The following is a 26,452-nucleotide window of genomic DNA, read 5'->3' on the forward strand; positions in this document are numbered from 1 at the left end:
TTATTTGGGCATAAGATTTTGGGGGTAAAAAACCACTTCTTCAGATGCCTACACCCTACCTAGCTGCACTACGTAGAGGAGGAGAAACTTAGGATCCGTAGTTACTGTAGTTCCACGGAGCTACGCCAATTTACAGCAGCAGAGGATCTGGCCCTTTTTAACACTGCATATTATTAAGGAAACCATATTAAAAACAAAAAACAAAAAACCATATTCCCACTAACTTTAAAGGGTTGTCCACTTACAGACACAGCATATCTCTAGTTTATTCCTGGGTTTGGAGCTCCTTTTGGATGATTTCAGTACCTCTTTTTAATTTAAAGATATCCAAGAGGGAGATATTTATAAACTTCTATGGATCCAAAATGCCCACAATGTGCACAGTGTCAGCATGCTGTGGATTTTTATTAAAATGGGCAGAGAAAGGAACGTTGCCGGTGTACGAAAGGGGACTCATCACTGCTTCAGAAGTTACAGCATGAAATATACTTACAGCTGGGGAACTTCAGTCGCATATTTGGAGAGAGGAATTTAATAATACAGTGAGCCCAACAGAAGGGCATTATTTTCTTTCTTTGCAGTACTTTTTTATTTTCTTCTCAAGTTGATTTTTTCTGTTTGTTTGAGGTAAGAACTGTAGTACTAAAGATATTATATTACAACTCTCAAAAAGAAAAGGAGTACCCGTGGCACCTTAGAGACTAACAAATTTATTAGAGCATAAGCTTTCGTGAGCTACAGCTCACTTCATCGGATGCATCCGATGAAGTGAGCTGTAGCTCACGAAAGCTTATGCTCTAATAAATTTGTTACTCTCTAAGGTGCCACGGGTACTCCTTTTCTTTTTGCGAATACAGACTAACACGGCTGCTACTCTGAAACCTATTACAACTCTGTCTTTTTTTTAAAAAAATGTTGACCAGCACTCCATTTGGCTTCTCTCTTTGACTCCCCATTTCCCTGTCCCAACTTAGACTGCAACACTAAATCCTTCAAGTTAGAGAATAAATTTATTTGGGGATGGGGGGAGGGAGAGAAGAAATAGAGTTTTAGCTTTTTTCATGTTTTCATCTGGACCTATAGAGTTTTCCCTTAAATTTGTTACTTTTCTCTTTCATCAGTTGCCAAGTTGCCCCATCCTGCCTTTAGCACAGACAGGAACATGCTGCTCCTTTCTGAGACATCATTAATAGACCTGGGCAAACGTCTCTAAAACTTTCCTGCGAATATGCACAAAAATAAAGGTAAATGTGCTTCCGCTGTGTTAACAGCCCTTTGGTGTTCATTCCTCACAAACAGGCTTAGTGTGCTTGAGTGTCCTGTCAGGAACATTCACAGAAACAGCCACTTTTAAGGGAAAGTCTGAAAACTCTCCTAAGAAACACACTTGTAAGCACACATATCCACACAGGAAATCTAGTTTTAAGAGCTGAGCTCCTCCATTCACGGAACAGAAACAACACAATGGGACTTAATCAAAACTAAACAACAATAGTTAGAATTTTAAATTTCAACTAGTGAATACTTGCAATGAATTTCTCATGAATAATTTACAGAGCAAGGTGTATTTGTAAAAGTAATGGGTGAATAATTTCAAATTAATTAAAGAGACCTCCCAAGAAAATAGTAAAATTCTCATGGGCAATTTGCAAACTGAATGCTAAATTCCCCTAATACATTATTTTATTCATTGCTAATTATTTGCAAAGCAACAGAGCTGGATTCTGATACCCTTGCTCATGTGAAGTAGACCCTTACTCCATGACTGGTGACAAAAATGTGCCTCTTGGAATATGGGGGACAGATGTTAACTCTTAGTCATTACTGGTAGCTTTTGTACATTGCATTTTGCTAGGGTTGCTCTACTGGCGATTTGTTCAGCCCCTTCAACTTGGAGGGTAAGGGTCAGATTAGTTAGCGGTTGATTGATTAGTTAGTAGTTAGCCCTACACAGTTCTGCAAGGGGAGGAGAGGGTGCAAGAAGTTCTTTTATCGCTCTCTGCGCACAATTCCCTCACTGTCTGTCCTATGCTAGTCTACAGCTGGGACTCGGCTCCTTATCGAGAAAATGGTGTGTGAGAGGGCTCGTGGCCCCATCCTGCCTGCTCTTCTAGCAGAGCAGAGCTTGCACGGGGAAGCACATACTGCACCTTGTCAAAAGGTGGCAGAGCAAAAGGTTTTGATGACATATCTTTCTTTGGAGTTCACCAGTCTGAGGTGAAGAGTGAAATTCCAGTTGATCAACTCCCAGCCAGAGCTGCAGTAAGACACAGGTACAATAGGATTGTGCATAGAGCCCTAGCTCCTAGAGTTATACGAGTACCTCAGAATTTCCGCTCTCATTTAAAATATAATCCCTCATAATTGCAGAGTAAATCTTAAAACCATGAACAAAGTGTAACGGAGACAGAGACACAGATTGACACAATAGCTCTGGCTGGACTGCCCCAGCTCCAAGACCCACTGCTTTGGGGACCTTTGTCAACACTGCCCCAGGAAGGGAGAGGAGTGCAGCAGGACCAGTCTGCTCTCCCCAATAGATGCACACTTGCCACTGGGGTAAGTGCAGGGCACCCCCTTGCTGCAGCTCTCAAGGTAAATCTGTGCTGCTGTTCCTGGGCAGGAAATGTGGGATCAGAACTGCAGAGGCCCCAAAGTGCTTTAGGCCCCTGCTCCTAGCCAGCCGTCATCTTCCAGGATCAGGGACCATTCACAGAGAAACACCAGCAGTCAGCACGGAATCCTACCACTCCAGATAAAGGGGAGGAAAGAGGTAACTATCAACCCCCCAAACTGCTATCTTATCTCACACTTGTTAGCAAGAAAACCTGCAACTAATCCAAATATCTGGGCTAGCAAATCACACCCTAGACTAGGCAACCAGGTGAAACCCCTTTTAGCTCATAAAATTAAAAGAGCCCCTGCCTCCCAATCCCAGCTGTAGATATTCCTCAGCATGCACATTTTATTAATACAGAACTGAGTGTCATGCACTTGTGACCTTTCCTTCTGGTGAGTGATCCATCCATGGGTGTCTGATGCAGCTTCCGCAGTGTTAATTTGGCTTTGGAGCACGACCACAGGCTACATAGTTAACACAGCTGCCAAATTCCGTTTACTCTATGACGTACTCTATGTAAGATGAGAAATGGCACTGCTCTTGGAGCAGACCCTACCGGGCAAACTCTGCCACTAGTCTCATCAAAGAACAAATGACCAAATATATCTACAAAAACACAGGACGGTTCACTAAAATGTGTGAATATACTTATGTGAAGACTGGTGATGAAAACCACTCAAGACATAATAAAAAATCAGCCCATAATTCATAGTAAATGAGTGTCCTTTGGGGGACGAATCGATCAAATCATTTCTCCACTAAGGTGCATCCCCGGCTCCTGAAACAACAAGCGCTCCAACAGACAGCATGATACATGGGGCACCTCCTCAGCTGGGATACGTTCTCATAGCTCTAGCGAAGCCAGTGGAGTTCTGACAATTGACACCAGCTGAGGATCGGCCCCCAATATGTTTAAAAGTATGCTGATGGGAAGTATTTATTTGTAGGGTATTTAATAAGCCTCCTACTTCCTACGCTAGTATAGAAGCTAAATAAACCGACTCACTAGCTACTGTCAGCAAAGAATGTCATATTTAATCTATAATCCTTCAAAGCAGATGTGTTTAAAAAATTAAAGTAAATTTGGCCTCTATCTAGTTGAGGAAAGATCACATGCTCATCTATGGAATGTGAGCAGGCCCTTTTTCAGAGATGTAATTAGCTGCCATTTTGCTTCCACAACAAAAGCATACTATCTGATTGTGGATAACTTCTAGTTGTCCCTACAATGCCTACTTTCATCTCTTTCTTACACGGGATCCAAAACTGCTTCTATTGAAATAAGGGCAAAACTCCCATTGACTTAAACGGGGAAGGAACCAGGCCTCTTATGTGCATGTGTTTGTGAATGCATACGTTACACAGTCTCTTGCTACAGAACATGTTTAATGGAGCACTAGTGGTTTACTGTATTAAGTACATTAAACTATAATTGCTCTAATTGCAGTTTGCCTTGTATTTATAAACCACAGAAGTTTATGGTGTGAGCAAACAGAAGGCACAGTGGTCCTACCATTAGTGTTACTTCCTAACTTTGCAAGTAATTGTGGAAGACCTGGAAGCAGATTTAGGCCAGCCATTCAAATTTACTTTAGAAGCAGATTTCTAGATAGAAGCAGTTGTGGGTAAATTGAACACAGGACAGGGATCCAGGAACTCAAACTTCAAAAACATACATAAGAATGGCCATATTGGGTCAGGCCAATGGTCCATCTAGCCCAATATCCTGTCTTCCAATAATGGCCAGTGCCAAGTGCTTCAGAAGGAATGAACAGAACAGGCAAACATCGACTGATACATCCCCTATCGTCCACTCCCAGCTTCTGGCAATCAGAGGCTAGGGACACCCAGAGCATGGGGTTGCATCCCTGACCACCTTGGCAAATAGCCACTGATGGATCTATCCTCCATGACACTGACTTCTTCCAGAAGTCATTTCCCTCTCCACCTCAGGTTCTTCCATCTGTAAAACGGGGATAATATTTACCCTACAGGGATAATGTGAGAATTATAAACTAGCTAATGTTTGCAAAACAATTTGAAGATGTAAAGTGCTATGTACGCACCAATTATTATTTTTGAACAGATACTGTAAAACAAAACACTGAATGGCATTTTGCAAGGGGATGGGACCTGTATTTTCTTTATGTGTTTGTTATGTGTAGTGTTGAACTCCTGAAACTTGCAGCATTCATCTAGGGCAGAGGTGAGCAAACTACGGTCCGCAGGCCACATCCAGCCCGCGGGACTGTCCTACCCAGCCCCTGAGCTCCTGACCTTGGAGGCTAGCCCCTGGCGGCTCCCCTGCTGTCCCCTCTCCCGCGCAGCCACCCCGGCAGCACTCTGGGCAGCGGGGCTGCGCGCTCATGCAGGACAGTGCATCTGGCTCCGGCACGGCTCCCAGACATGCTGCTCTGAGCGGCATGGTAAGGGGGCCAGGAGGTTGGATAAGCGGCAGGGGTCCTGGGGGGCAGTCAGGGAGCAGGGGGTGGTTGGATAAGGGGTGGGGTCCGGGGGGGGCAGGGTCAGTTGGATAGAGCAGAGGTTCGGGGCGGGGCAGTCAGGGGATGGAGTCCCAGGGGGTGGTTGGGGCGGGGGTCCTGGGAGGGGAACAAGGAATGTGGGGGGGGTTGGATGGCTGGGGGGTTCTGAGGCGGGCGGGAAGTGGGCGGATAGGAAGTTTGGGGAAGCACAGCCTTCCCTACTGGCCCTCCATATAGTTTTGCACCCCAATGTGGCCCTCAGGCCAAAACATTTGCCCACCCCTGATCGAGGGGATAGGTCCTTGGTTAGCGGTAGAGATGTGTACTTCATGGCATGCTGTTTCCTTACTATTATTGGGCTAAATAATTAAGGCATTGCTCATGTCCATTATACACAAGCAGTTAAGAAATAATTTTCTAAGGTTACTGAAAAAAAATGATTTACTTTTTTTGCATTTAACTTTTTAAAACTGGTGAGAGATGAAATCCAAACCCAACCTACATAAGGAAACCAAGCTTAAAATGATCGAGACATTTTTCAAAATCTTATCTTGGTATGAAACTGTCATGGAACAGCATTTGAAAGCAAATATCAACATAACAATAAATTTACTATCAGTTATAAATAAATGCCACTATATTTGTCTGCACATCTTAAAAAAAAAAAAACACATAATCCCTGCTCAGCAATTTGAAGCTTTTTGACAGTTTTGAAAATGAAAAATGGCACTCCTTTATTAACAGGCTCTTCAGAATGCATTTACAAGAAGACATGCAGAAAGGAAAGGTTCCAAAAGAAAGCCATACAATTCACTTTTGATATAAACTGTAAATTCTCTGTGATCAGAACTGTAATTAATTCTGGAGTTGCTGTGCGTCCCAGTTTATGCTTTTGGATTGTTTATCACACTGAAAGTTCTCTTTAAAGGATTCAATTTAAGGTCATTCCAGCACTGTATATAAAGCTCTCAATTTTAAATGAGCAAATATATAACATTCTAGACTCTCGATACTTGGGTTACCATCTCTCCCGTGCGTTCTCCCAAGGCAAATGTCACCAGCTGAGATGTGTCTGCTCTCTGTCCTTAGGTTCCATCTAGATCCTACTGCTGTGCCCTCTCTATTTGAAGAATCCATCTACAAATCTACCTCCCTAAAGACAACCACCAATGCTAGTCTGTAGCTACCTGCAAAGGCTTTGTATTTGGGTCAATTCAAATTTGTTATCCTGTTTTCATTAGCTCTTCCTTATCTATTCTCTGTTCCCCCGCTTTTATTTTGGCAGATTGACTGTTTTTTCCTCTGGCATGTTTGACCAAGTTTATTTAATAAATATTCTGTGTTATCACAGCATTCTATGCACAGCCAAGAATGATACAGAAGGGATAGATTTTTGCCACTCCACTTTGAATAGGACCTTACTCCACAAGCAGTCACTATGAAAACTATGAGAATAATTGCAGGATACGGTACTATTTAGTGTCAGTAAAGCTGGTGAAATTGAGCCTCAAACAAACAAAATAAATGTTTAGAATCATGAATGGAAGATAACTTCAAACAATTACCTTATGGCTATGCCACCGACTATTTCTTTGTTAGGTCCAAGTTTTTACTGGCTATACACAGTTGTTAAAAATTAAACAACTTCAGCTTTGCAACATGATCTAAATATCCATCTCAGGATGTTTAGATTGTGTAAACTGAATATGAAGGTGATAAACATGGTTCAGATGCTTTGATAATAAATATCCCCTACCCCCTTCTGTATTAGGCCTATCACAACGTACGAAACATAGCTTACACAGAAAGCATGCATCTTAGCTTTGAAGCATCAAACATTTGTTTAGGTTGAAAAATTCCAGGAAGCAAGATGATAAAGCACAGGGACCATTTTGCTGTATGAACAATGTCAATGCTTTGGAAACTGTGTGCCTAAATTTTGCTAGAGGTGTGCAGACACTTAAGGGCACATGAATTAGTACTGGTACACTCTAGGGCTAAGTGATGCTTTTACAGTCTGCCCTATGGAAGGGGTGTCACACAGATGCGGTGTTCCAGGAGCAAACCAGAGAGTCTCCTGCTCTTCCCTTGTTCTTGGTAGGAAGTTAGTTGCTTCATCCCTTCTGTGGAGCAACTTACTCCCCTTACGCATCTAAGCAGCAGTTCCAGCACACAATTATGAATGTGGGGTGACCAGGGCTCCTTCGCTGCTATGAATAATTGGGCAGGAAGTATCAGGAAATTAGCTCTTCCCACGCCAGCTGGAGTCGCAGTCTGAGCAGGTCCAAGCAGAGGAGCACTGGGGGCCTTATTCCCTGTGCGGCCAAGTAAGGGCAGCAACAAACTGGCCTGTATGGATCTTGCACAACAACACAGACACCAAGGGCCAGATATCCTTACTCACCTTGAGTAATACCTTATTCCTGGAGTAGTCCTACTGAAGTCAGTGATGCTATTTGTGGAATAGAGTACTATTCAAGGTGAATAAGAGTATCAGAATTTGGCCCTAGTCTGTTCACATGAGTAAAAGCTGGAATAAGTTGGGGGAAGACTGGAAACGAGCTACTGAGGGAGACAGCTAGCAAGTGAACAGAGAAAGGACAAGGGGGATTCCATGGCCCCACTTTCAGCAGGTTGCACATATTTAAATTCTGTATTGCATTGCTATCTACGGGCCTGGAGCCATGGGGCTTTGGTAGCACATGCGGCGCTCAGAATGTTTCCTCCGGGGATCAAAACCAGAACCTCTTTGGGTGCATCTGGTACGTTATTAGTGGTATATAAGCAATAACTACAACAATAAAAACATGTAGTCTCAGAAAAGATCATTAGCCACACCCTAGACACAGCATAAAAACTCAGAAAGCTAGAGACAAACAGATATTCAGGATGCTTCCCAAATCAACCTGCCACAAGCCTCAGGAAGGAAGTGGAGCTCAGGGAGGAGGGGTGTGTTGAGGGCAGGGGATTCCAGGCAGCACTGCAACCCCAAGACAGGCTGCTGTAACTTAGGGCCCCAGACCTGTCTAACTTACAGCAGGTACCAGAGAGCAGCCCAGGATCAGGAGGGTACAAAAGTAGCTTAGATCCACACGCTGGGCTGTGAGTTCAGAGCTGCGCCTCTTAGAGAGACAGCAGAGAATCTTATCCCACAAGTCTATTCTACTTTTCTGTTCTCTTCAGGTCCTTCACTACGGTATCTGATGCATCCGATGAAGTGAGCTCTAGCTCACGAAAGCTTATGCTCAAATAAATTTGTTAGTCTCTAAGGTGCCACAAGTCCTCCTGTTCTTTTTGCGGATACAGACTAACACGGCTGCTACTCTGAAATCTGGTATCTGAGCACTTACTCTGGCCTGTGCTAGCACTGCCAGACTCTAAACACTCAAGCTATGTCTACACTTAAATCACTACAGCATGGACCCTCACTGCACTGTAGGAGCAGTTCTCCCTGCTCTGTAGTTAATCCTCGTCCCCGAGAAGTGGTAGCTAGATCAAAGGAAGAATTCTTTTGGTGATGCAGTGCAGCCTACACCAGGGGTAAGGCCACCTTAACTACGTGCTAAGGGATGTGGATTTTTCACATCGCCGAGTCATGTAGCTGGGTTGACCTAACTTTTTAGTGTAGGCCTGGCCTCAGAGTATATATACTATACTATACTATACTATACTATACTATAAACCAATAAACAAAGAGTTCTTAACTTGTTAGCTAATGTGGGTTAGCTAAACCTCAAGGTAAAGCAGCAGTGAAGACATTGAAGAACTTAAGCTGCTAGTTAGCAGCTCAAGTTCCAAGTCTAGAGGGCAGCCTGAGGTTGAACTGAGTTAAAAACTGTGTTGCTGTTATCACCACTTTTATATTAACCCAGATTAGCTAACCTGAGTTAGGAACGCATTATTTATTTATTTATTTAGTTTGCAGTGTAGACACAGCATCAGAAGTGGGCCGGGAGAGGCAATGCCAAAGAGGAGCAAAACTAGTCTCTTGCAAGGAAAAGCAGATGCTGCAACAACCACTCTATGAAAAGATAGATAGTAGCCATATTCCTCTGCCCTCCAGGAGAGGACGCTGTGCAGTGAATGAGGCAAGGGTTCTGTGAAAAAAAAAATCTATGTGATCATGTAATTAAATATTGTATCATAATTCATATGCACAAAGAGGCTGAATTAAGGTTGCATAAGCCACATTAATGCTGGCATTTCTTGACTCCTGAGTAATTGATTTTGAAACCTTTACACTCCTTTAACAAAGTTTGTGTGTAACTGTGTATAGTAGAACCTCAGAGTTATGAGCACCTCGGGAGTGGAGGTTGTTCGGAACTCTGAAATGTTTGGAACGCTCAATAAAATGTTATGGTTTTTCTTTCAAAAGGTTACAACTGAACACCGATTTAATACAGGTTTGAAACTTTACTATGCTTTTAACCATCTTAATTTAAACAAAACAAGCACAGAAACAGTTTCCTTACTTTGCCAAATTTTTTTTTAAACTTTCCCTTTTTTTTTTTTAGTAGCTTACATTTAACACAGTACTGTACTGTACACTCTTTGCTTCTCCCCCTCCACCCTGCCCCGCTGCCTGATTGTATACTTCTGATTCCAAATGAGATATGTAGTTAACCGGTCACTTTGTAACTCTGGTGTTCATAACTCTGAGGTTCTCCTGAATTTAAGACAGACTTACCTACAGATAGGGTTATTAAAAATGTCATATTATTAAAAAATCTTAACTTTACAATTATATTTTGTCTTACAGGAGAGATTCTATACAGAGAAGATTTATATGGAGTTCTTCTCAGAGTTTTGCAGATACTTTGGGGTTACATTACATCATAAGCATAACTTAAATCAGGGATAGCACTTCTAAACCACTCCACAACTAAGTTCTTATCTTTTAATGACCATGCTACTGTGATTCTATTCTTCTCCTCCATATATAGTGTATTAATTAATATTTTATACTCCCTAAATTGCAAACGCAATTTACCATAAGAGTGCAGAAAATAGCAAATACACATTGTCCTTTGCCAATAGAAAATCCTTAACAGCTGTTTATTGCTCATTTGCAAAACATAAGAGCAATGGAATTCCATTACTTAGAGAAACTGACTGTTCCATGATATCCTTGGCAACTAAAGCTGTACTTATCTTTTTGAACAATAGACTCTTAAACTTTCCTCCTCATATGAAAATAAAACGACACATTTTTAACTGTAAAATGCTCAGCTCTGACTCTCAATAAATTGCTTTCTGTTTCATGAAATCTAACCCTGTTACCCCCCTCCCCTCTCCAAAAAAATCACTCACTGCAACTTATGAAAAACATTTCAAGCAACCAACTCTTTAACAGGAAGGATATTTTAGTAAGGTCAAGACTTTAGGAAAATGAGAAGAAATTCAGACTTGCTGTCTGAATAATATTAGGAGTTCAGAATAACATTAGAGAAATTACTTAGGCAAGCTTATAACCATCTGTACCAAAATTCTGGAACAGAAACTTTTGTCTTCTATCTGTTCAAAACGTTTTGCTACCCGCGAAATGTCTTAGAAACCAAGCTAAATAAAGTTACAGTTTACACAACAGATATTCCACATGTGGTTTTAACTAAATAACTTACAAGTCTCCAATAGCTTTAAAAAGAAATAACTGCAGCATTCCAAATAGATGCTAACTCCTCAAAAAGCCAGGCCATGTACATACCATCCATAATCCGGTTTCTATATTTAGATAAGAGCTCTACCTAAAGCCAGGAAGGTCAGCATTGACTCTAGTCAAACATATTTTAGCAGATATCTCTTCTAGACAACATTTATCATACTACATCTCTCCCAATTCCATATTATGCCTTACAGAAGACATGAGATGGAACTTGGCCTATTAAAAAAGAGACTGGACAGCGTGTTCACATACCTCAATAATCCTGTCGTGAATCTGTAGCCCTCCTTCTTTAGCAGCAGGCCCACTGTCAATTATTTTTGATATGAAAATTCCTTCACTAGATGAGCCATCTTGATTGTCCTTTAGAGATGAAAAGGAAAATATATCATTGTACCTTATACCAGTTCTTATACAAGCTTTAATTTGTCTAAGGCTGAACCTTGTCAATGACGCAGCATGTGAGCTACAAAATGCTCCGCGCCGACCTAAAGTAATTAGTTACTATGGGCTAGATCCTTAAGTGCCGAGTACCTACAACTTCCATTTAAAAATGCAACCAAAATCAGGCTTCTATTTGTTATTTCACTTTACACTGATAGTTACCTAAAGCCAATTTCTGAGAGGTGCTGATACCCTCCATCGTTAATTTGTGTAATAAGTATATAATGCAAGAGAACAAACGGTTACTTTTTTTTCTATCCAGTCGGAAACTCCAATGGAAAATGAAATAAAACTAACAAGCTATTCTTTATGTCCCAGTGGGCCTGCGCAATCAGCTTCCATAAGTGCTAACAGCATAGAGTGATGATGCAGAAGTGTAGTTAAAATTTGTTAATGGGGAGGGGGGGTTTGAGGGGAAACCTCAACTTTAATCTGCCAAGAACAAGCCTAAATTTGTGTTACATTATTGAGAGGCAAAGAAGCTGTTCTATCAAAGTTAAGCTGTTTCCTTTCTGAACTCACAGGACCAATTAAAATCCACCACCTGACCTAATTCAGGTCACATGATGTTGGATCCAGCTGGTCAACATCAAGGGGGAAAAAATAGTAATAGGTGTTCCTATAAGAAGCTAAGTCCTGGGCACTTGCACAGGCAAATCTTCCACTGACATCAAGGAGTTCAGAACTGAGCAGACTGTGGGTTGTTTAAATTATATCTTTTCAGCAGTACAGTGGGCTGTTTAGTGTCTGATGGAAAGGATGGTAAATTTCTGAAGTTCCAACGGCAAATTCAGTTTGAAACAAGTTGTTAAAGGACCCAATCCTGTCAGCACTGAACTCATGGGAATACAGGAGTGTGGTCTGCAGGAATGGGCCTTATGCGCTTCAGCATTGTTTATGAAATCCAGATGTGACAGCATATACACATCACTTAAGTGTAACTAGCTGTGATCATGGATGAAAAACAGTGATATGGGGAAAAAGGAGACACTCCATGTCAGTTTGAATATAAGGCATGTATACATTGAAACCATCTCCTACAGAGCCAAATATGTAGTCAGCAGCATTTCTTTCTCCAAACATTGATCTGCATGCTCTCCCTAACAAGGAAAGGCAAACACATTTTAACATACCACACATGGCCGGCCACCAATAATATTAAATCCAAGAGAGCCAGAGTCACGATGAAGGACAAGAGTCAGTGCTTTAGTCTCTTCACCCTAGAAAAAACAGGTAAAAGCATTCAAAACATGTGCATATAGGCAGATGCTAAGATGAGTCATGCTTCCATCTAAATATTTAGTTTGCTGATGAATTCCAGGGGAAGCTGTTTATGGCCAGATTTTCCAGAGTGCTCAAGACCCAGCACTCCCATTGTTCCCACATTCCATCTATTTCATTGTTCTCAATAGGAACTGCTGAGTGCTGAGCTCTTTTGAAAATCCAGAATTTAAGATGTATGCATCATTTTATTTTGCAAACGAGAGTAATGAGAACGCTTTGCTGTGTAATGTGGCTGAGGTCCACAGCCATAGCCTAATGGAATAAAAAAAATGTTCATATGCTGTGTAGTAATTATAGCTATCTGATGTGATCAGATTTGGTGTGTGGTATGTAAAAATCTTCAGGGTCACCTATAGTCTGATACCTGCCCCTCAGATTCTTTTGTGATTGATTCTTGGGATGGCATTTTTATGTTGCCACTCTTTGTCTTGCTCATTACATTATGTTGGCCTAAAGTATGAGTGATTCAAAGCAACAGCAGACATGAAGTGTTATGAAACAGCAATTCTCTTGTGACTATAGCAGGTAGAACTGAGAAAAAGCAACAGACTCCTAACTATTGTTCAAAGTGAGTATTTCAGAGAGTAATTCCTCTGAGATTCTAATTATTTCGGATCCTATCTATAAAGGCTTGACAGTGATAATAATAGAAAACCTCCCTCACTGAGAATTCCAACTCCCAAAATAGAAAACCGTGCAGTAGCATGTCTCTGATTAGACCAGTAGGAATAATACATATATTTAGATATAGAATGTGCAATAGAGAAGAGGTGAAGGAGATACTTCATTTTAACATGATCTGTTGTCCTGTCCGGTGTCCCAAGGTTGCTCCCAAACATAGGAACGTCATTGGCTTATATAATAACATCCTTTCCAAGGATAAGTTGAAGCATTGTGATACCTCTTAGTTGTGTCAAATTATATGGAAGGCGAAATTAAATGCCTACACTGCTAATGACGAATTTGAATCTTCAGAATCCACTAATTTCAGTCTCAGTCAAGTAGCAGTTAATAATAGCACCTTAGGGGTGTGGGGGGGAAGCCCCCCACTTGTCTATCTTAAGGGTTTCAGAGATGAGACTGTGCAGATATTCAGAGGGATATGGTGCGTGTCTAAGTATAGATAAGTTTTTATCAGAACTTGAACATTGCTACCTGCAGATTTCTTGCTTTAAACTAAAAGGTGAAAAAGTTATGAACACATAAGAATTTGAGGAAGTTACCTTACAAGTCTGGTTTTCATAACCAATTAATGACATAAATTACAACAGTTACTTAGCAACTCAATGCAGATGTTTTTAGTTTGTGCATTTTTCTTTTCACATATCAGTTTGAAGTGGTCAATCAAATGTCTAAATGTCAAAGCAATCCAATATCGCTGAATCACTCTTGCAGGGAAAAAAGCGATGGGGCCAAATTTTCGGTTGCTGTAAATTGACAGAGCTCCACTAACTCAGCAGTGTGACAGAGGGACTCCAGCAGCGTACCCCTTTGATATTTCCCCCCAACTGCCCAATAGCACCCCGTTAGTAGAACTGCATCAACATACACTCGCTGAGAATTTGGCTATAATGTTCCTCAATTGTATGTGCTCATTTTCTTTCCTGCAAATCACATAAGTAGATTGAGACCTGATCCCAGGAGGTATTGAGCATTCACAGCTCCCATTGATTAAAAGTGGATTTGCACATATTCAGCATTAATCAGAATCAGGCTTGCAGGGAGGAATGAAACACTAGGTGTTTTCCTAGAAATCTTCAGACCCAGACATCAGATAATATTTCAAGGAGAAAACTTTCCAGTCCTGTGAGACCACTTTTAAGGTCTGGTAAGTTCAATATTTGAAAGACAGGTATGCCATTGTCACAAAAGCAGTTTACCCTCCCCCTTCTTTTATACTACTTTATGGAGGGAAATCGACAAGGTCAATCACGAAACAATGACTATACTGCTCTCAGAATGGTTGCTGTAATTAAAACTGAATTAAGTACTTTCATTACAACTCCTGATTTTGGGGTGGATATTATACTTTTAATACCAAGGAGAAAGGTGTCCACTGTTGTTTTTCTCTCCCTCCGACCCCCCATCTAAAGTTTGAGCTAAGCATGCAGGAGGATTTTGGAACAAGCTGAAAAATTGTTTAAAAAAATGAATTTTTTTTCCAACTTTGTCATGAAAAAAATCCTTTGTAATTTTTAAATAACTCCAACCAATTCCAATATGAATCTGAATCCTTCTTGCACCATCAGACGTCACTTACAAGGTCTGCCATCCCTGTTGTCACTCAAGGCTGCTCTTTGCATGTCCTCGTTGCTGTGTCCCATAAATTTTCCCTCTCTCAGTCGTGTTTGACAGAGGGACTCCGGCAGCGTACCCCTTTGGTGTTTTGCTCCAGCTGCCCAATAGCACGCCTGCCATGGCGCATTCTCTGGCTTCATTCTTAAAATACGTTCCAAATATTTCTGTCGTCTTGCGTGTATAACTTTGGATGTAAGGAGTTGTTGAACTGTTGACCAGCTCTAATGGCTTTGCATATTTTGTCCACCATTTTTACTGTAGCAGAGTAGCATTATAGTAAAGAATTGCATATGGCAATGCAAAGTAATTATTCCACCATATGTACTAAAATACGTAGGCACAAGGGACCTTGCAATGTGTTGCTTTTATATTTTGTTACTTTTGCAGATTCATATCTCAGTGTGTGTGTGTGGGGGGGGGGCTTTAAAAATCTTTTTACGTACATTAATGAAGCCACAAAGAGAAATGCTTCTTGTAGGGCTTGGTGACTTTCTCTTCTTCCCTGAAATGTCTTATGTTCCAGTGAACCAAACATTATACAGTGAAATGACTGGAGATGTAATGGCCAGCATCCCAGCTCCGCCTATATCATCTGGTTCTGCAGCAAACCTGATGGTTCCTGGCATGCTGTATTCCCACACCTGAGGGCTTGTTTACACTGTGAAGTTGTTGACAAAACTTTTGTCTTTCACGGGTACTTAAAAAAGTCCCCCCCTCCCCCCCCCCCCGCGCGAAAGACAAAAGTTTTGCCAACACAAGTAGCAGTATGCACATGGCTTTGTTGGCAGGAGAGCTCTCCTGCTGACAAAGCTAACGCCACTGGTGGGGCTGGAAGTATTTTGTCAGCAAAAGCACCAAAGTACCAACAAAGCATTTACACATGCTGACGTTTAGCGACAAGGCTTGTCACTAAAAGCTGGGTGGTGTAGACAAGCCCTCAGTAAAGCTCTTAAACATAATTCTGGAAATTACTGTACCTCCCACCTGAACATTTTGGAGCTAATAAACTGTCTCCTGCATTCTATTCTATATACTAGAAGCTTCCTCATTTCTCTAGTGATGCTATAGCTAAGACATTTCTTACCAACGAGAGACACTCTACTCCTCCTGATAGAGGAATACAGGCTAACAGAACTATGCCAAATTGTATACTCAGGGACATATTCTAAGAAAAATAATCTGCTTTTACAGCAGAACTTCAGAGTTATGAACATCTCGGGAATGGAGGTTGTTCGTAACTCTGAAATGTTCGTAACTGAACAAAACATTATGGTTCTTTCAACTGAACATGGACTTAATACAGCTTTGAAATATTACTATGCAGAAGAAAAACTGCTTTCCCTTTATTTTTTAGTAGTTTACATTTAACACAGTACTGTACTGTTTTTGCTTTTGCTTTGTCTCTGCTGCTGCCTGATTGCGTACTTCCAGTTTCAAAGGAGGTGTGTGATTGACTGGTCAGTTTGTAATTTTGGTGTTCGTAACTCTGAGGTTCAACTGTAGTTTTCAGCAGTTTGGTTGCCTTTTATAAAATTAAAATTCTGGAGGATACTGCCTTCATAAAGACTCCAGTACTATGGACCAGGTCCTCCACTGGTGCAAACTGACAACTTCATTGATTTGACTGGATCTACGTTGAGGATCTGTCACATATCCATTTTACCTCCCTCTCATTGCAGTATCAATGCAGGTTTGAATACAGTAAAATAAAAAAGGGCATAGGAGTTAAAACAAGAGACCTCTGTTCTCATCTTTCTGGATATTGGCTACTCGTACATTTTAAAAATGTAACCCTCTGCGTTTCTGTTAGCGTGTGGCTTTTACACCGGGCTCTGAAGGAGGTCAAAGTGCAGCACAGCCTCTGGTTCGGAGGGGGTTCTGTGGCCTAGGACCCAGCTCCAAAAATACTGTGTTAATTCATCCTTGCTCATTTCTTCCCAACGGCTTCAACATAAACCATGTGCCTATATGCAAGGGCAGAATGTGACCAACCTTATCAATAGGTTTGAATGATGGTATGTTTCAGTGAGGATCAATCACAGTTTAAATAGCCTGAGGTTTTCCTTTTAGATGTATTCAGACTTTGATGTATTTAGACTGACTTTCTTTATCAAATGAAATATTCATTTTGGGTGAAACATCACCACCTCTCCTTCAAATACACACGCACACAAAAGCCCTTGCCTCTCGCCACCTCAAACCTCATTGCTGGCCTCTCCAAATGCAAGGCACACTTCTTAGACCTTGTTTTCAATAATAAAAACACAGCACAGCAGACATGAAATAAATAAATACATATTTAAAAAAAAAAAACGCTCACACTTTCTCCACAAGGACAAAAAAGGAGAATGGGGAGGGAGAACACATGCAAGTCATGTAACTTAATGTGCATCTGGAAGGTGCTCAAACACTATGTAGATCAGATGGTATTATAAGAACCTGAATAAAATAGAATAAAACACCTGATTAATTGGGTTTTGTGCAGAGATTTCTGCTGGGATTATATGTAGGAAGGAGGATGGAATTCCCTTTTTCTCAGTGGATGGACAGTCCACAGCCATATTTCCTCCTATGCTGGTTTTTGAGCTACTAGATCTACATTAATTGCAGCTTCAGTGGCTCTGTTCCCAGTGCACACTTCACTCCCCCACCCGTATGACATTCTATTCAGATCCCTTCCACAGCACACGGATCATTCTTTGCACAATTGGCCTGTTTTTGATCCCTTAGTGCAAACCCATCATGATGGTCAGTTGGTATAGAAGTCCTTGTGGGCACCCTCAAACCACCATTTAATTTCCCCATTATTCATACTTTGAATAGAATGGTGAGGAGGCATCTCTTCTATCTAGAGTGGTTCCACATCTCTACCAATGAGCGATAATTCAGTCTGGAAAGCCAGAACATTTATTTTTGCCTAACCTGCACAGAGAACTCAGGCCATTGTAAAGTAAATAGATGGAACAAATATAATGTGCACAAACACATTAACACAGTTCATTAATGACCGTTCTATTTGAGTAATAACCTTGACCAAGCAACTGAAGTTTATAGCAAACATTTGAGGTATAAATAATAATAATAATAATAATGGTAATGACAATGCATATTTTGACTGGGCACAGCTATTTCTGAACCTGGAATCAAATGAAGAAGTCAATTATTCAATGTTGTAAAACTCCTAAACAAGGTGTTCTGGGACCAGTAAGTGTCTGAGTCAAATATATGTGCCTTGCTTGGTGTTTATAGCCTCCATCCTGTGCTGCACATGTTATGCTGGCATCATTGTCTGAATAAATAATCCAGGACTAAAAAAAATCTGGAAGCAAGCCACATCCCAAATTGGTGCAACATCTCTTGTAGTAGGTGATCACCTTGTCAACATGGTCTTTTTCAACAATCTCTATTGCACAAAGAAGCATGTTTCCTGATTGTACTTGTTCTGACGCTGGGCAGACTGAAACTGTTAACATTGGAAAGTTGCCCAAAATGCCATGAAAGACATGTAATTGACTGACCTCTAGACCACAAGTTTGTGGTGACACAACACCTTTTGGCTTTCTGCATATTACACACTGCTTCAGAAAACTGCACAACAGCCTTTTTGTAGCAGGGCTGAAAATGAACCCAGTCATGTTAGTCAGCTGCATCCGGAGATTTGATAAAAGTATTGCTGGAAATTACACACTGTGGACATTATCACCTATTTGTAACAGTACTGTGACGTTTCACTCTATATTAGTTATGAAAATATGCTTATGATATGAATATGACATAACTGAGATGTACTTTATGCAAGATGGGTCTTATAAGATATCATTGGAAAGGTTATAATTTACAGAATGTGATTATCCAATTTGTATGCCTGTATCATTTCTCAAAAAGAAAAGGAGTACTTGTGGCACCTTAGAGACTAACAAATTTATTAGAGCATAAGCTTTCGTGAGCTACAGCTCACTTCATCGGATGCATCTGAAGTTAGGAATATTGACTACATATCTGTATTTCAATTATGATTCTTTGGGTGACGCCCACTGCTAACACTTCAGGTACAACAATAGAAAAGCCAGACAGGGCGAATGGACCATCGGCAAGGACAATGGACTGTGAAAAGGGTTGGCCTTCCTGTGGACACTCCATACTGCCACTGACTCATGGACGCTGTGATGCTACAGAATCAGGTGGTCTTGTCACCTGATACTAAACATTACCTGGGACTTCTTGTAACTTTCTACTGGAAGGGAAGGGGAGTCAAGTTTGGGAAACAAAGGATTCCCACCTCATGTAAATCCTATTTAAGGGTGGAAGGAAGGCAAACTGGACTCCTCCTCTCCATGGACCATCTGCCCCAGAAGAAAGACTGCCAAAGCCACCAGACTGAGACAGGGGTCTGACCTGAAAATAAATATAACTGGAACTCTGAATCACAGAAACTTTGCAACCTGGCTAAAGTAACATTTAGGGTAAGAAATTACATTTTGTAACCTGTTTCTTAAGTATATTGAGCTTAGCTTGCATGTTTGGTTTCAATTGCTTAGTAATCTCTTATATTCACTTAAAATCCACCTTTGGATGTTAATAAACTTATATCTGGTTTATAATATAACCCAGTTTATGCAATTTCTAACTGGGGACGGGGGGGGGGAAGAAATTGTGCATATCTCCCTCCACATTGAGGGAGGGGACGAATTTTATATAACCTTTGGGTTTGTACCCCTTAAAGGGAGTGGGCACCAGAGTGTTGGAGCTGAATCTTTCCAGAGTGGATCTCTGTCTCTCTGTGCAGTTGGGTGTGGCCCTGCCTGTGTGCTTGACTGAAAGAGGCTTGTAAACCTAGCCCAGCAAGGCCAGGTAAAGGGGACCCAGGGCTGGCAGAATAGGCTGACCCAGCACATCAGGTGACACTCCAAAAGACCCAATCACAAGTACCTTTTCATAAAACTGCATCCCTAAATAATGCAACAGCAAAGTTATCAGCAGAGTGAGACAAATTAAGAAGTACCGATAAGGGAGCAAAGGTGTGGTTTTGGATCAGATTTAAGATGACAGCGATGAGGTACAGAGTTACAAAAAGACAATTACAGATGGTGGGAGCTGTAGAGAAGGATTTCACATCAACTACAGAGCAACAGGGAGGACCAGATGAGTGGAAGGAGCAGAGCAAGAGGGGGGACCGGATAAGTGGAGGAAGTAGGGTCAGGTGCAGAATGAGAGAAATGGGAGGGAGGGGGAAGAGATCTATGAGTTAGGGGTTATGGTGAGTAAATCCAAAGAATGCTTTAAAAAAAGAGGCAGTTTTGATCTGACTTGGATCCACTGAGAGTGGGGTCTGTGATTTCTTTTACTAGTTTCATTTCGTTATTAGACTGCATTGTCTTCAGATACCATCTACAGACTTAAAAAAGCACTTCCCCTATCGAGATGTTGTTGTTGTTTTCATCTGACAAACAGTGATCTTTTTTCTTCCCATTAATTTCTAATGGGGTAGAAGATTATAAAAAAGTTTTGTTTTGTTTACTTTGCTGTTTGAACATTAGCAGCAGTATCGAAGATCTCAGTGCAGCTCTCTGAACAGAGCTTGATAAGTTTGTTGTTGCATCTGTGGATGTAGTAAGTAGTGAAAAGCCCAAGATGTGTTCTCAGTGCTTTCATCGTGAAGTTAATTGGCTTCTTGGTGCTCCCCTCATGTGGGAGGCTTGTTCCGAATAATAGTTTGGGGTCACTGAAACCCTGTGCTGTATAACTCTGCTTCCTGAAGAATCTGCTTCTGGTCATCTTGATTTTATCAGCAGCCCATTCCAGGTAGTTCAAAGTCAAGATAAATTTAAATTAGGTAAATCCAACTTTTGAAAACCCTATTATAGATGGTTCAGAAAAAAGAAAGCTCAAAGTCGATGGCCCGTACGTGGACATACAGTAGAAAGTGCGCAGTATTTGGTTTCACATCATGGAAAGTTCATTGCTAGCAGCTACTGATTGTGCAGTTTATTTGAGGTGTGTCTGTGTTGTGTAAGGGCTAATCCCAATGACATCATCCTGTGGAAAGCCATATTATGGAAAAACCATTCTGAATAATTTAAAGGTTATGGAATGCTGGATCTGGAAAGTGCCGGGTCACCAAAAGTCTTTTGCAAATGACTCTGTTTAGTGTTATGCCTCGCAAGTGGACTTCTGGTGATTCGCTATCATTGCGAGTCCAGAAAATCCCATTTGTGGTGTTTACAGGGTTCTTCGGGAAGTGGAATGAGAAAAGGGATTGTGACCTGGATACATGATCATCCCTATAGTATCTTTAGATACTACTGGGTGGGTCCCATTAGAAATACACAGAAAAACTGTGGCAGTGAAAGAGCAGAGCTCAACATCATATTTCAAATGACTTTTTTTTTTTTTTGGTTACGCTCACTCATCAAAGCAATTACTTAATGACAAGCATAACATTCCTGACTCTTTCTAGCACCCTACACGTCAGTTCCCCAAAACACATCAAATAGCACACGTAACTCTGTCATTCCCCACTTTTCAGTGAAAAGCATTACCTCCCAAAACCCTGACATAATAAAACACAGAGATGGTAGGAAACAATAAACGAACTTAAAAAGAAACTGCACGCAAACTATGTGGTGTGGGGAACGGCCCAGAAATAAGTGTCACTTTAACATAATCCATGACAAGAACTTGAAGCATTTTTTTAAAATCGCAGCGATAAACACGTTTCAGAGTAGCAGCCGTGTTAGTCTGTATTCGCAAAAAGAAAAGGAGGACTTGTGGCACCTTAGAGACTGACAAATTTATTGGAGCATAAGCTTGCGTGAGCTACAGCTCACTTCATCGGATGCATTCTCACGAAAGCTTATGCTCCAATAAATTTGTTCGTCTCTAAGGTGCCACAAGTCCTCCTTTTCTTTTTGAGAGATAAACATGGGAGATTATATATATATTTTTCCCCTGGATTTTGATAACTCCCTCTTTCTTCTCTAAGGCCTGTTTCTTCAGTTGGTGGGGAGCAGCTAAGCTGTAAATATTTGCCCTTCACCCAGACCTGCCAGCTGGCTGGGGCTGCAGCTGAAAGGCAAGGCTGTGGGTGAGGAATGGGGGGGGGGGGAGGGAGGAAATAGGTCTCAAAGAAAAAAAGAAAACCTGATTACTTACCAGACCTGCCTCAAGGGGGAAAGGGAAGAAAAGTGCTTTCAACAGGGTGCCACACTCCCCCCCCACCCGGGAGCCCCAAAATCTGGCACTTGGATGCTTTCCCCCACCCCACTAGTGTATCTGCCCCAAAGCTGTGGCTCCACCCCAGGGTGCAGGCTAAAACAAGCTGCCCAGCTAACACCTCCCCTGTGGGGGGGGGGGGCTCCCCAGTCCAAATCAGCCCCCCGAGGGGGGGTAGAGGGGCGGAAGCGGAAGGGAATACGGAGGAGGGGAAGGGGGCCACGGGGCAGAGAGAGCGGAGCCCCCGGGGGCGCTGCCTCCCCGGCCGAGCCGCCGCCGCCGCTTTACCTGGCAGGGCGGCGCGGCCAGGCTGCGGCTGAGCGAGTCGAGGCGGGCGCTGTAGGCGGTGAACTTCTTCTGGTAGCGCAGCGCCGTCATCTGCAGCTCCAGCTGCACGGCCGAGAGCTGGGCCAGCAGCGACTTCTCCCGCTTGCCGGCCCGCAGCGCCTCCTTCTTCAGCTCCTTCTCCAGCCCGCCGACCTTCGCCTGCAGGCAGCGGTTGCGGCCCTGGAGGGCTTCCAGGCAGCCGTGGCCGCCGGCGCGTTGCTCCCGGTGGGTCAGCCCCAAGCCGCAGCCCCGCTCGCAGACGCCCGCCGGCCTGGCCTCGCAGCTCTCCCGCATGTGGGCGTCCACGTCGCGCCGGTTCAGCACCGCGCCGCAGCCCGGGTGGCGGCAGCGGGCCGGCGCGTAGTCGCAGCGCTCGGCGTGGGCGCCCAGCTGCTGCAGCTTCACCACCTGCCCGCAGCCCCGGGCGCGGTGCTCGCACTTGATGTCCAGCTTGAGGATGAGGCTCTTGAGCGGCAGGACGTGGTTGAGCTCCTTGGTGGCGATGGGCTGGCACTGCGCCGGGCAGCTCCCCTGCTGCACCACCCAGGGCAGCACGCAGCCCGCGCAGAACACATGGCCGCACGGGGTGGTCAGCGGGTCCTCCAGGACTTTGTTGCACAGGTTGCACTTGAAGTCGGGATCCACCTCCCCGCTGAAGCGGTCCAGCTCGAACCCCATGCTCCCAAAGCCAGCCGCGACGTGGGGCTGGGGGGGGAGTTCACGCCAGCCGCCCTCTCCCCCCCCCGGAAAGGGGGCTCCGGAGGGAAGCCCGCAGGGCAGAGATCCCCGGCAAGGATGGCCCCCGCGCTCTGATTTTGCCGGCGGCTCATCGGGAGCAGCCCAGACTGGCTGGCTGCGGGCTGTCGACTGCCTCCGCGAGGTGCCGGAGACTCCCCTGCGAAGGGCTTGGGAGGAATCCTCGCTACCGCATTGACTCGAGTGAATGCGCACGGCTTCGCGGCGCGCAAGGTCTGCCCCAGAGTGAGCTGTAGCTCACGAAAGCTTATGCTCTAATACATTTGTTAGTCTCTAAGGTGCCACAAGTCCTCCTTTTCTTTTTGCGAATACAGTCTAACACGGCTGCTACTCTGAAACCAGAGCTTCCTTGGTCAGGGCTGGCAGCGGGTGCGATCGTGGGTGGGGAAAGACCCTGTGGCCCCAGCTTTTAGCAGGGGGAGAGGGGGCAACCGTATCTTGGTTGCCCCCTCCCTCACACACACACACATACACACACACTCACCAGTTTCCAAAAAGAAAAGGAGGACTTGTGGCACCTTAGAGACACCAGTTTCCAGCTGCCTGGAGAAGGAAGGGAGGGAGCAGCGGAATGGGGGCCAGAGGACAGTGCTTGTGTTTTCTGGAAAACTGCTCTGTGTTCACTAGACATGGGGGGGGGCAGGTCCAAGGGGGGCTTCTTGAGGAGTTTCAGAGTAGCAACCGTGTCAGTCTGTATTCGCAAAAAGAAAAGGAGGACTTGTGGCACCTTAGACACCAGTTTCCAGCTGCCTGGAGAAGGAAGGGAGGGAGCAGCGGAATGGGGGCCAGAGGACAGTGCTTGTGTTTTCTGGAAAACTGCTCTGTGTTCACTAGACATGGGGGGGGCAGGTCCAAGGGGGGCTTCTTGAGGAGTTTCAGAGTAGCAGCCGTGTCAGTCTGTATTCGCAAAAAGAAAAGGAGGACTTGTGGCACCTTAGAGACTAACAAATGTATTTGAGCATAAGCTTTCGTGAGCTACAGCATCCGATGAAGTGAGCTGCAGCTCACGAAAGCTTATGCTCTAATAAATTTGTTAGTCTCTAAGGTGCCACAAGTACTCCTTTTCTTTTTTCTTGAGGAGCGGTACTGTGGAGAACTCAGGGTGGGGTGCTTGCGGATGGGGCAGGTGATGGGGGGACTTGGGAATCTGGAGGGACTGGCTCCAGGTCATGAGGGGATTTTGGGGAGAGAACGCGAGGGGAACAAACGTGATGGGGGCCCCGCGAGGTAGAAGAAGGGAAATGCGGGAGAGAAGCGAGGTCCTGGGGTGGACTTTGAGGAGGAGTGACAAAGAGGATTGGGGGGAGGGTTGAAGGTACTAGGCGAACTAAAGAGGGGGAAGGGAACTGAATGGGGACAGTTACAAGAGAGAAATTGAAGGGATTCGAAAGGTGTGAGTTAGAGGCAGGTTTGTGTGGGCAGGAAAAGTCACAGAGAGGGGTGTGTATTAGCCAGGTTCTGGGGAGATCCTGGGGAGGGGAACTGGGTGTGAGGAACAGGCACCAGCAGGGCACTTAGGCAAGGGCTGTTTGTGGGAGTAGAAATAACCCGAGGTGGGAGGAGACACAACTTAGGGAGGGCAGGTATTTGAGTGGGGGAACTGCGAGTGCAGGAGTTGGAGGCTGGGGTAAAAAGATTGAGGTGTGTAGAATATATCGGGGCAGGACTTGTTGGAGGACAGGTGCTGGAGTGGGGGCTAGGGAAAGCAAACTGATATGGGGGAGTGTTGGGGAAGAGAATGTGAAAGATACTTGCAAGACTTTGGGTTGATGGGGGAAGCTGGAGCACTCATGTTAGAAAACCTAATTTTGATCTCTCCAAGAGATGAGTACAAACAGCACAATCCAGCGGTACAGTTCATATCTTTATAAAAAGGAACGTATTTTCTATGTTTGTGTGGTCTATTAATGTCCTATTAATGTCAACGGGAGTTATGTGTGTATAGGCCCAGGAAAGTTTAGTACTTTTGAAGTCTGTTTCCATCCGGAGATAATCTAAAAGCATTTCATATAGAGCTATAAAGTGCTAGTGAGGCCACACCTGGAGTAGTGGAAGAACTGGAAAAGCTATACCTTAGCATTGCTTAGCTCAGATGGTAAAGTAGAATTCTCCCACAATTCCCATCTACCCATTCCATTTTGATTGCTCTTTTAGTATGCCCTATTTTATGGTAAATTGGGAGCACAGCTAGGACAGCGAAGGCTTCAAGATGACTTTTAGTATCCAGCTATTATATCGTGGTAGAATGATTTTCTGAATGTCTGTGATGATTATTTGTCTGGAACTGACCTTTAAAAAGTTGCAGCATAGTAGTCACATCCTTATGTGATCATTTCAAACACCGGAGAGTGTTCTCCAGCACTGTCCCTTGGCATGGGACACAGGACTCAATGGGCAGGTATCCCATTGACTTCAGCAATGGGAGTTTTATCTGAATGGCGCCTTCAGGATTTGTCCCTATGTAATATTCCCTGTTCTGGTAATGCATGTCATATAAGGGCCTGATCCAAAGTCCATTGCAGTCAATGGGGGCCTTTTTTTTTTTTTTTACTTCAGTGGATCCTGGATAGTGTAGGCCTTGTCTACACAGGGATATTGACCAGCATAGCTATTATGGAATAAGCTTAGTCTGAAATAGTTATTCCTTCATGGATACGCTCTTCCAAAATAAAAATGTCTTTATTCTGGAATAATTACTTCTCTCACAAAGTTTATTCCTCATTTACTATCTGGTCAATTTCCTTCTTACTCAAATATTTTACCATTTAAGTTCTTTGGGGCTGATACTATCTCTTTTAATGTTTTTTATAGTACCTAGTCCCTTTTGGACAATATTATGCTAGATACATTATCTCCCTTAAATATAACTATTACAGATTAGATTAATTAGTTTAAAAATCTTAATACCACAGTATCTTTCCCTGTTCCTATTGAAACCAATTGCAAATTTCCATTGACTTCAGTGGGAGTGAAATTAGGATCAGGGTTCTTAAAAGTTATTAGAGACTGTACAAATATCTGGATGGAAAATGTTGTCAAGAGCTTGTGTAATGTTTTCAATTGGAGTCACACCAGGCAGATGCTGATAGGGAATTATGTGATCCACTTTAATACTACTTTTATGTGTGCATAGGTTTTTATTTATGAATTGAATTAATTTTGAAGAAAGCTTTTGCAGGCCACCCACCATGTGTCACATCTTTCCTTTATACATTAGTTTGAGATGATGACAGTTCAATCAGTCTCCTTGCAGTAGTTACATACAGCAGAAAACTGTGAATGGAACTTTTGCCGCTTGAGACAGACACTTACATTTAGTTTTCTGTGACGAAAAATAATCCTCAACATGAGCCTTTAATGTTGTTTTTC

The 26,452-nt window shown here is 43.1% G+C and overlaps 1 protein-coding gene across 1 annotated transcript in view; it reads right to left on the minus strand.

Annotated features, from left to right (window-relative positions):
- PDZRN3 (PDZ domain containing ring finger 3) overlaps positions 1-23,293 on the minus strand; it is a 203,411-nt gene extending 180,118 nt beyond the window's left edge. Inside the window, exons 1-3 of the mRNA XM_038411356.2 lie at positions 22,289-23,293; positions 12,340-12,426; positions 11,018-11,125 (exon numbers count right to left, since the gene is read on the minus strand). Coding sequence (XP_038267284.1) covers positions 11,018-11,125; positions 12,340-12,426; positions 22,289-23,005 — 912 coding nt within the window. The 5' untranslated portion in view covers positions 23,006-23,293. The remainder of the gene's footprint in view (positions 1-11,017; positions 11,126-12,339; positions 12,427-22,288) is intronic.
- Positions 23,294-26,452: the final 3,159 nt, after the last annotated feature.

This window comes from Dermochelys coriacea, chromosome 7, assembly GCF_009764565.3.
Source record: "Dermochelys coriacea isolate rDerCor1 chromosome 7, rDerCor1.pri.v4, whole genome shotgun sequence".
NCBI classification, from domain to species: domain Eukaryota; kingdom Metazoa; phylum Chordata; order Testudines; family Dermochelyidae; genus Dermochelys; species Dermochelys coriacea.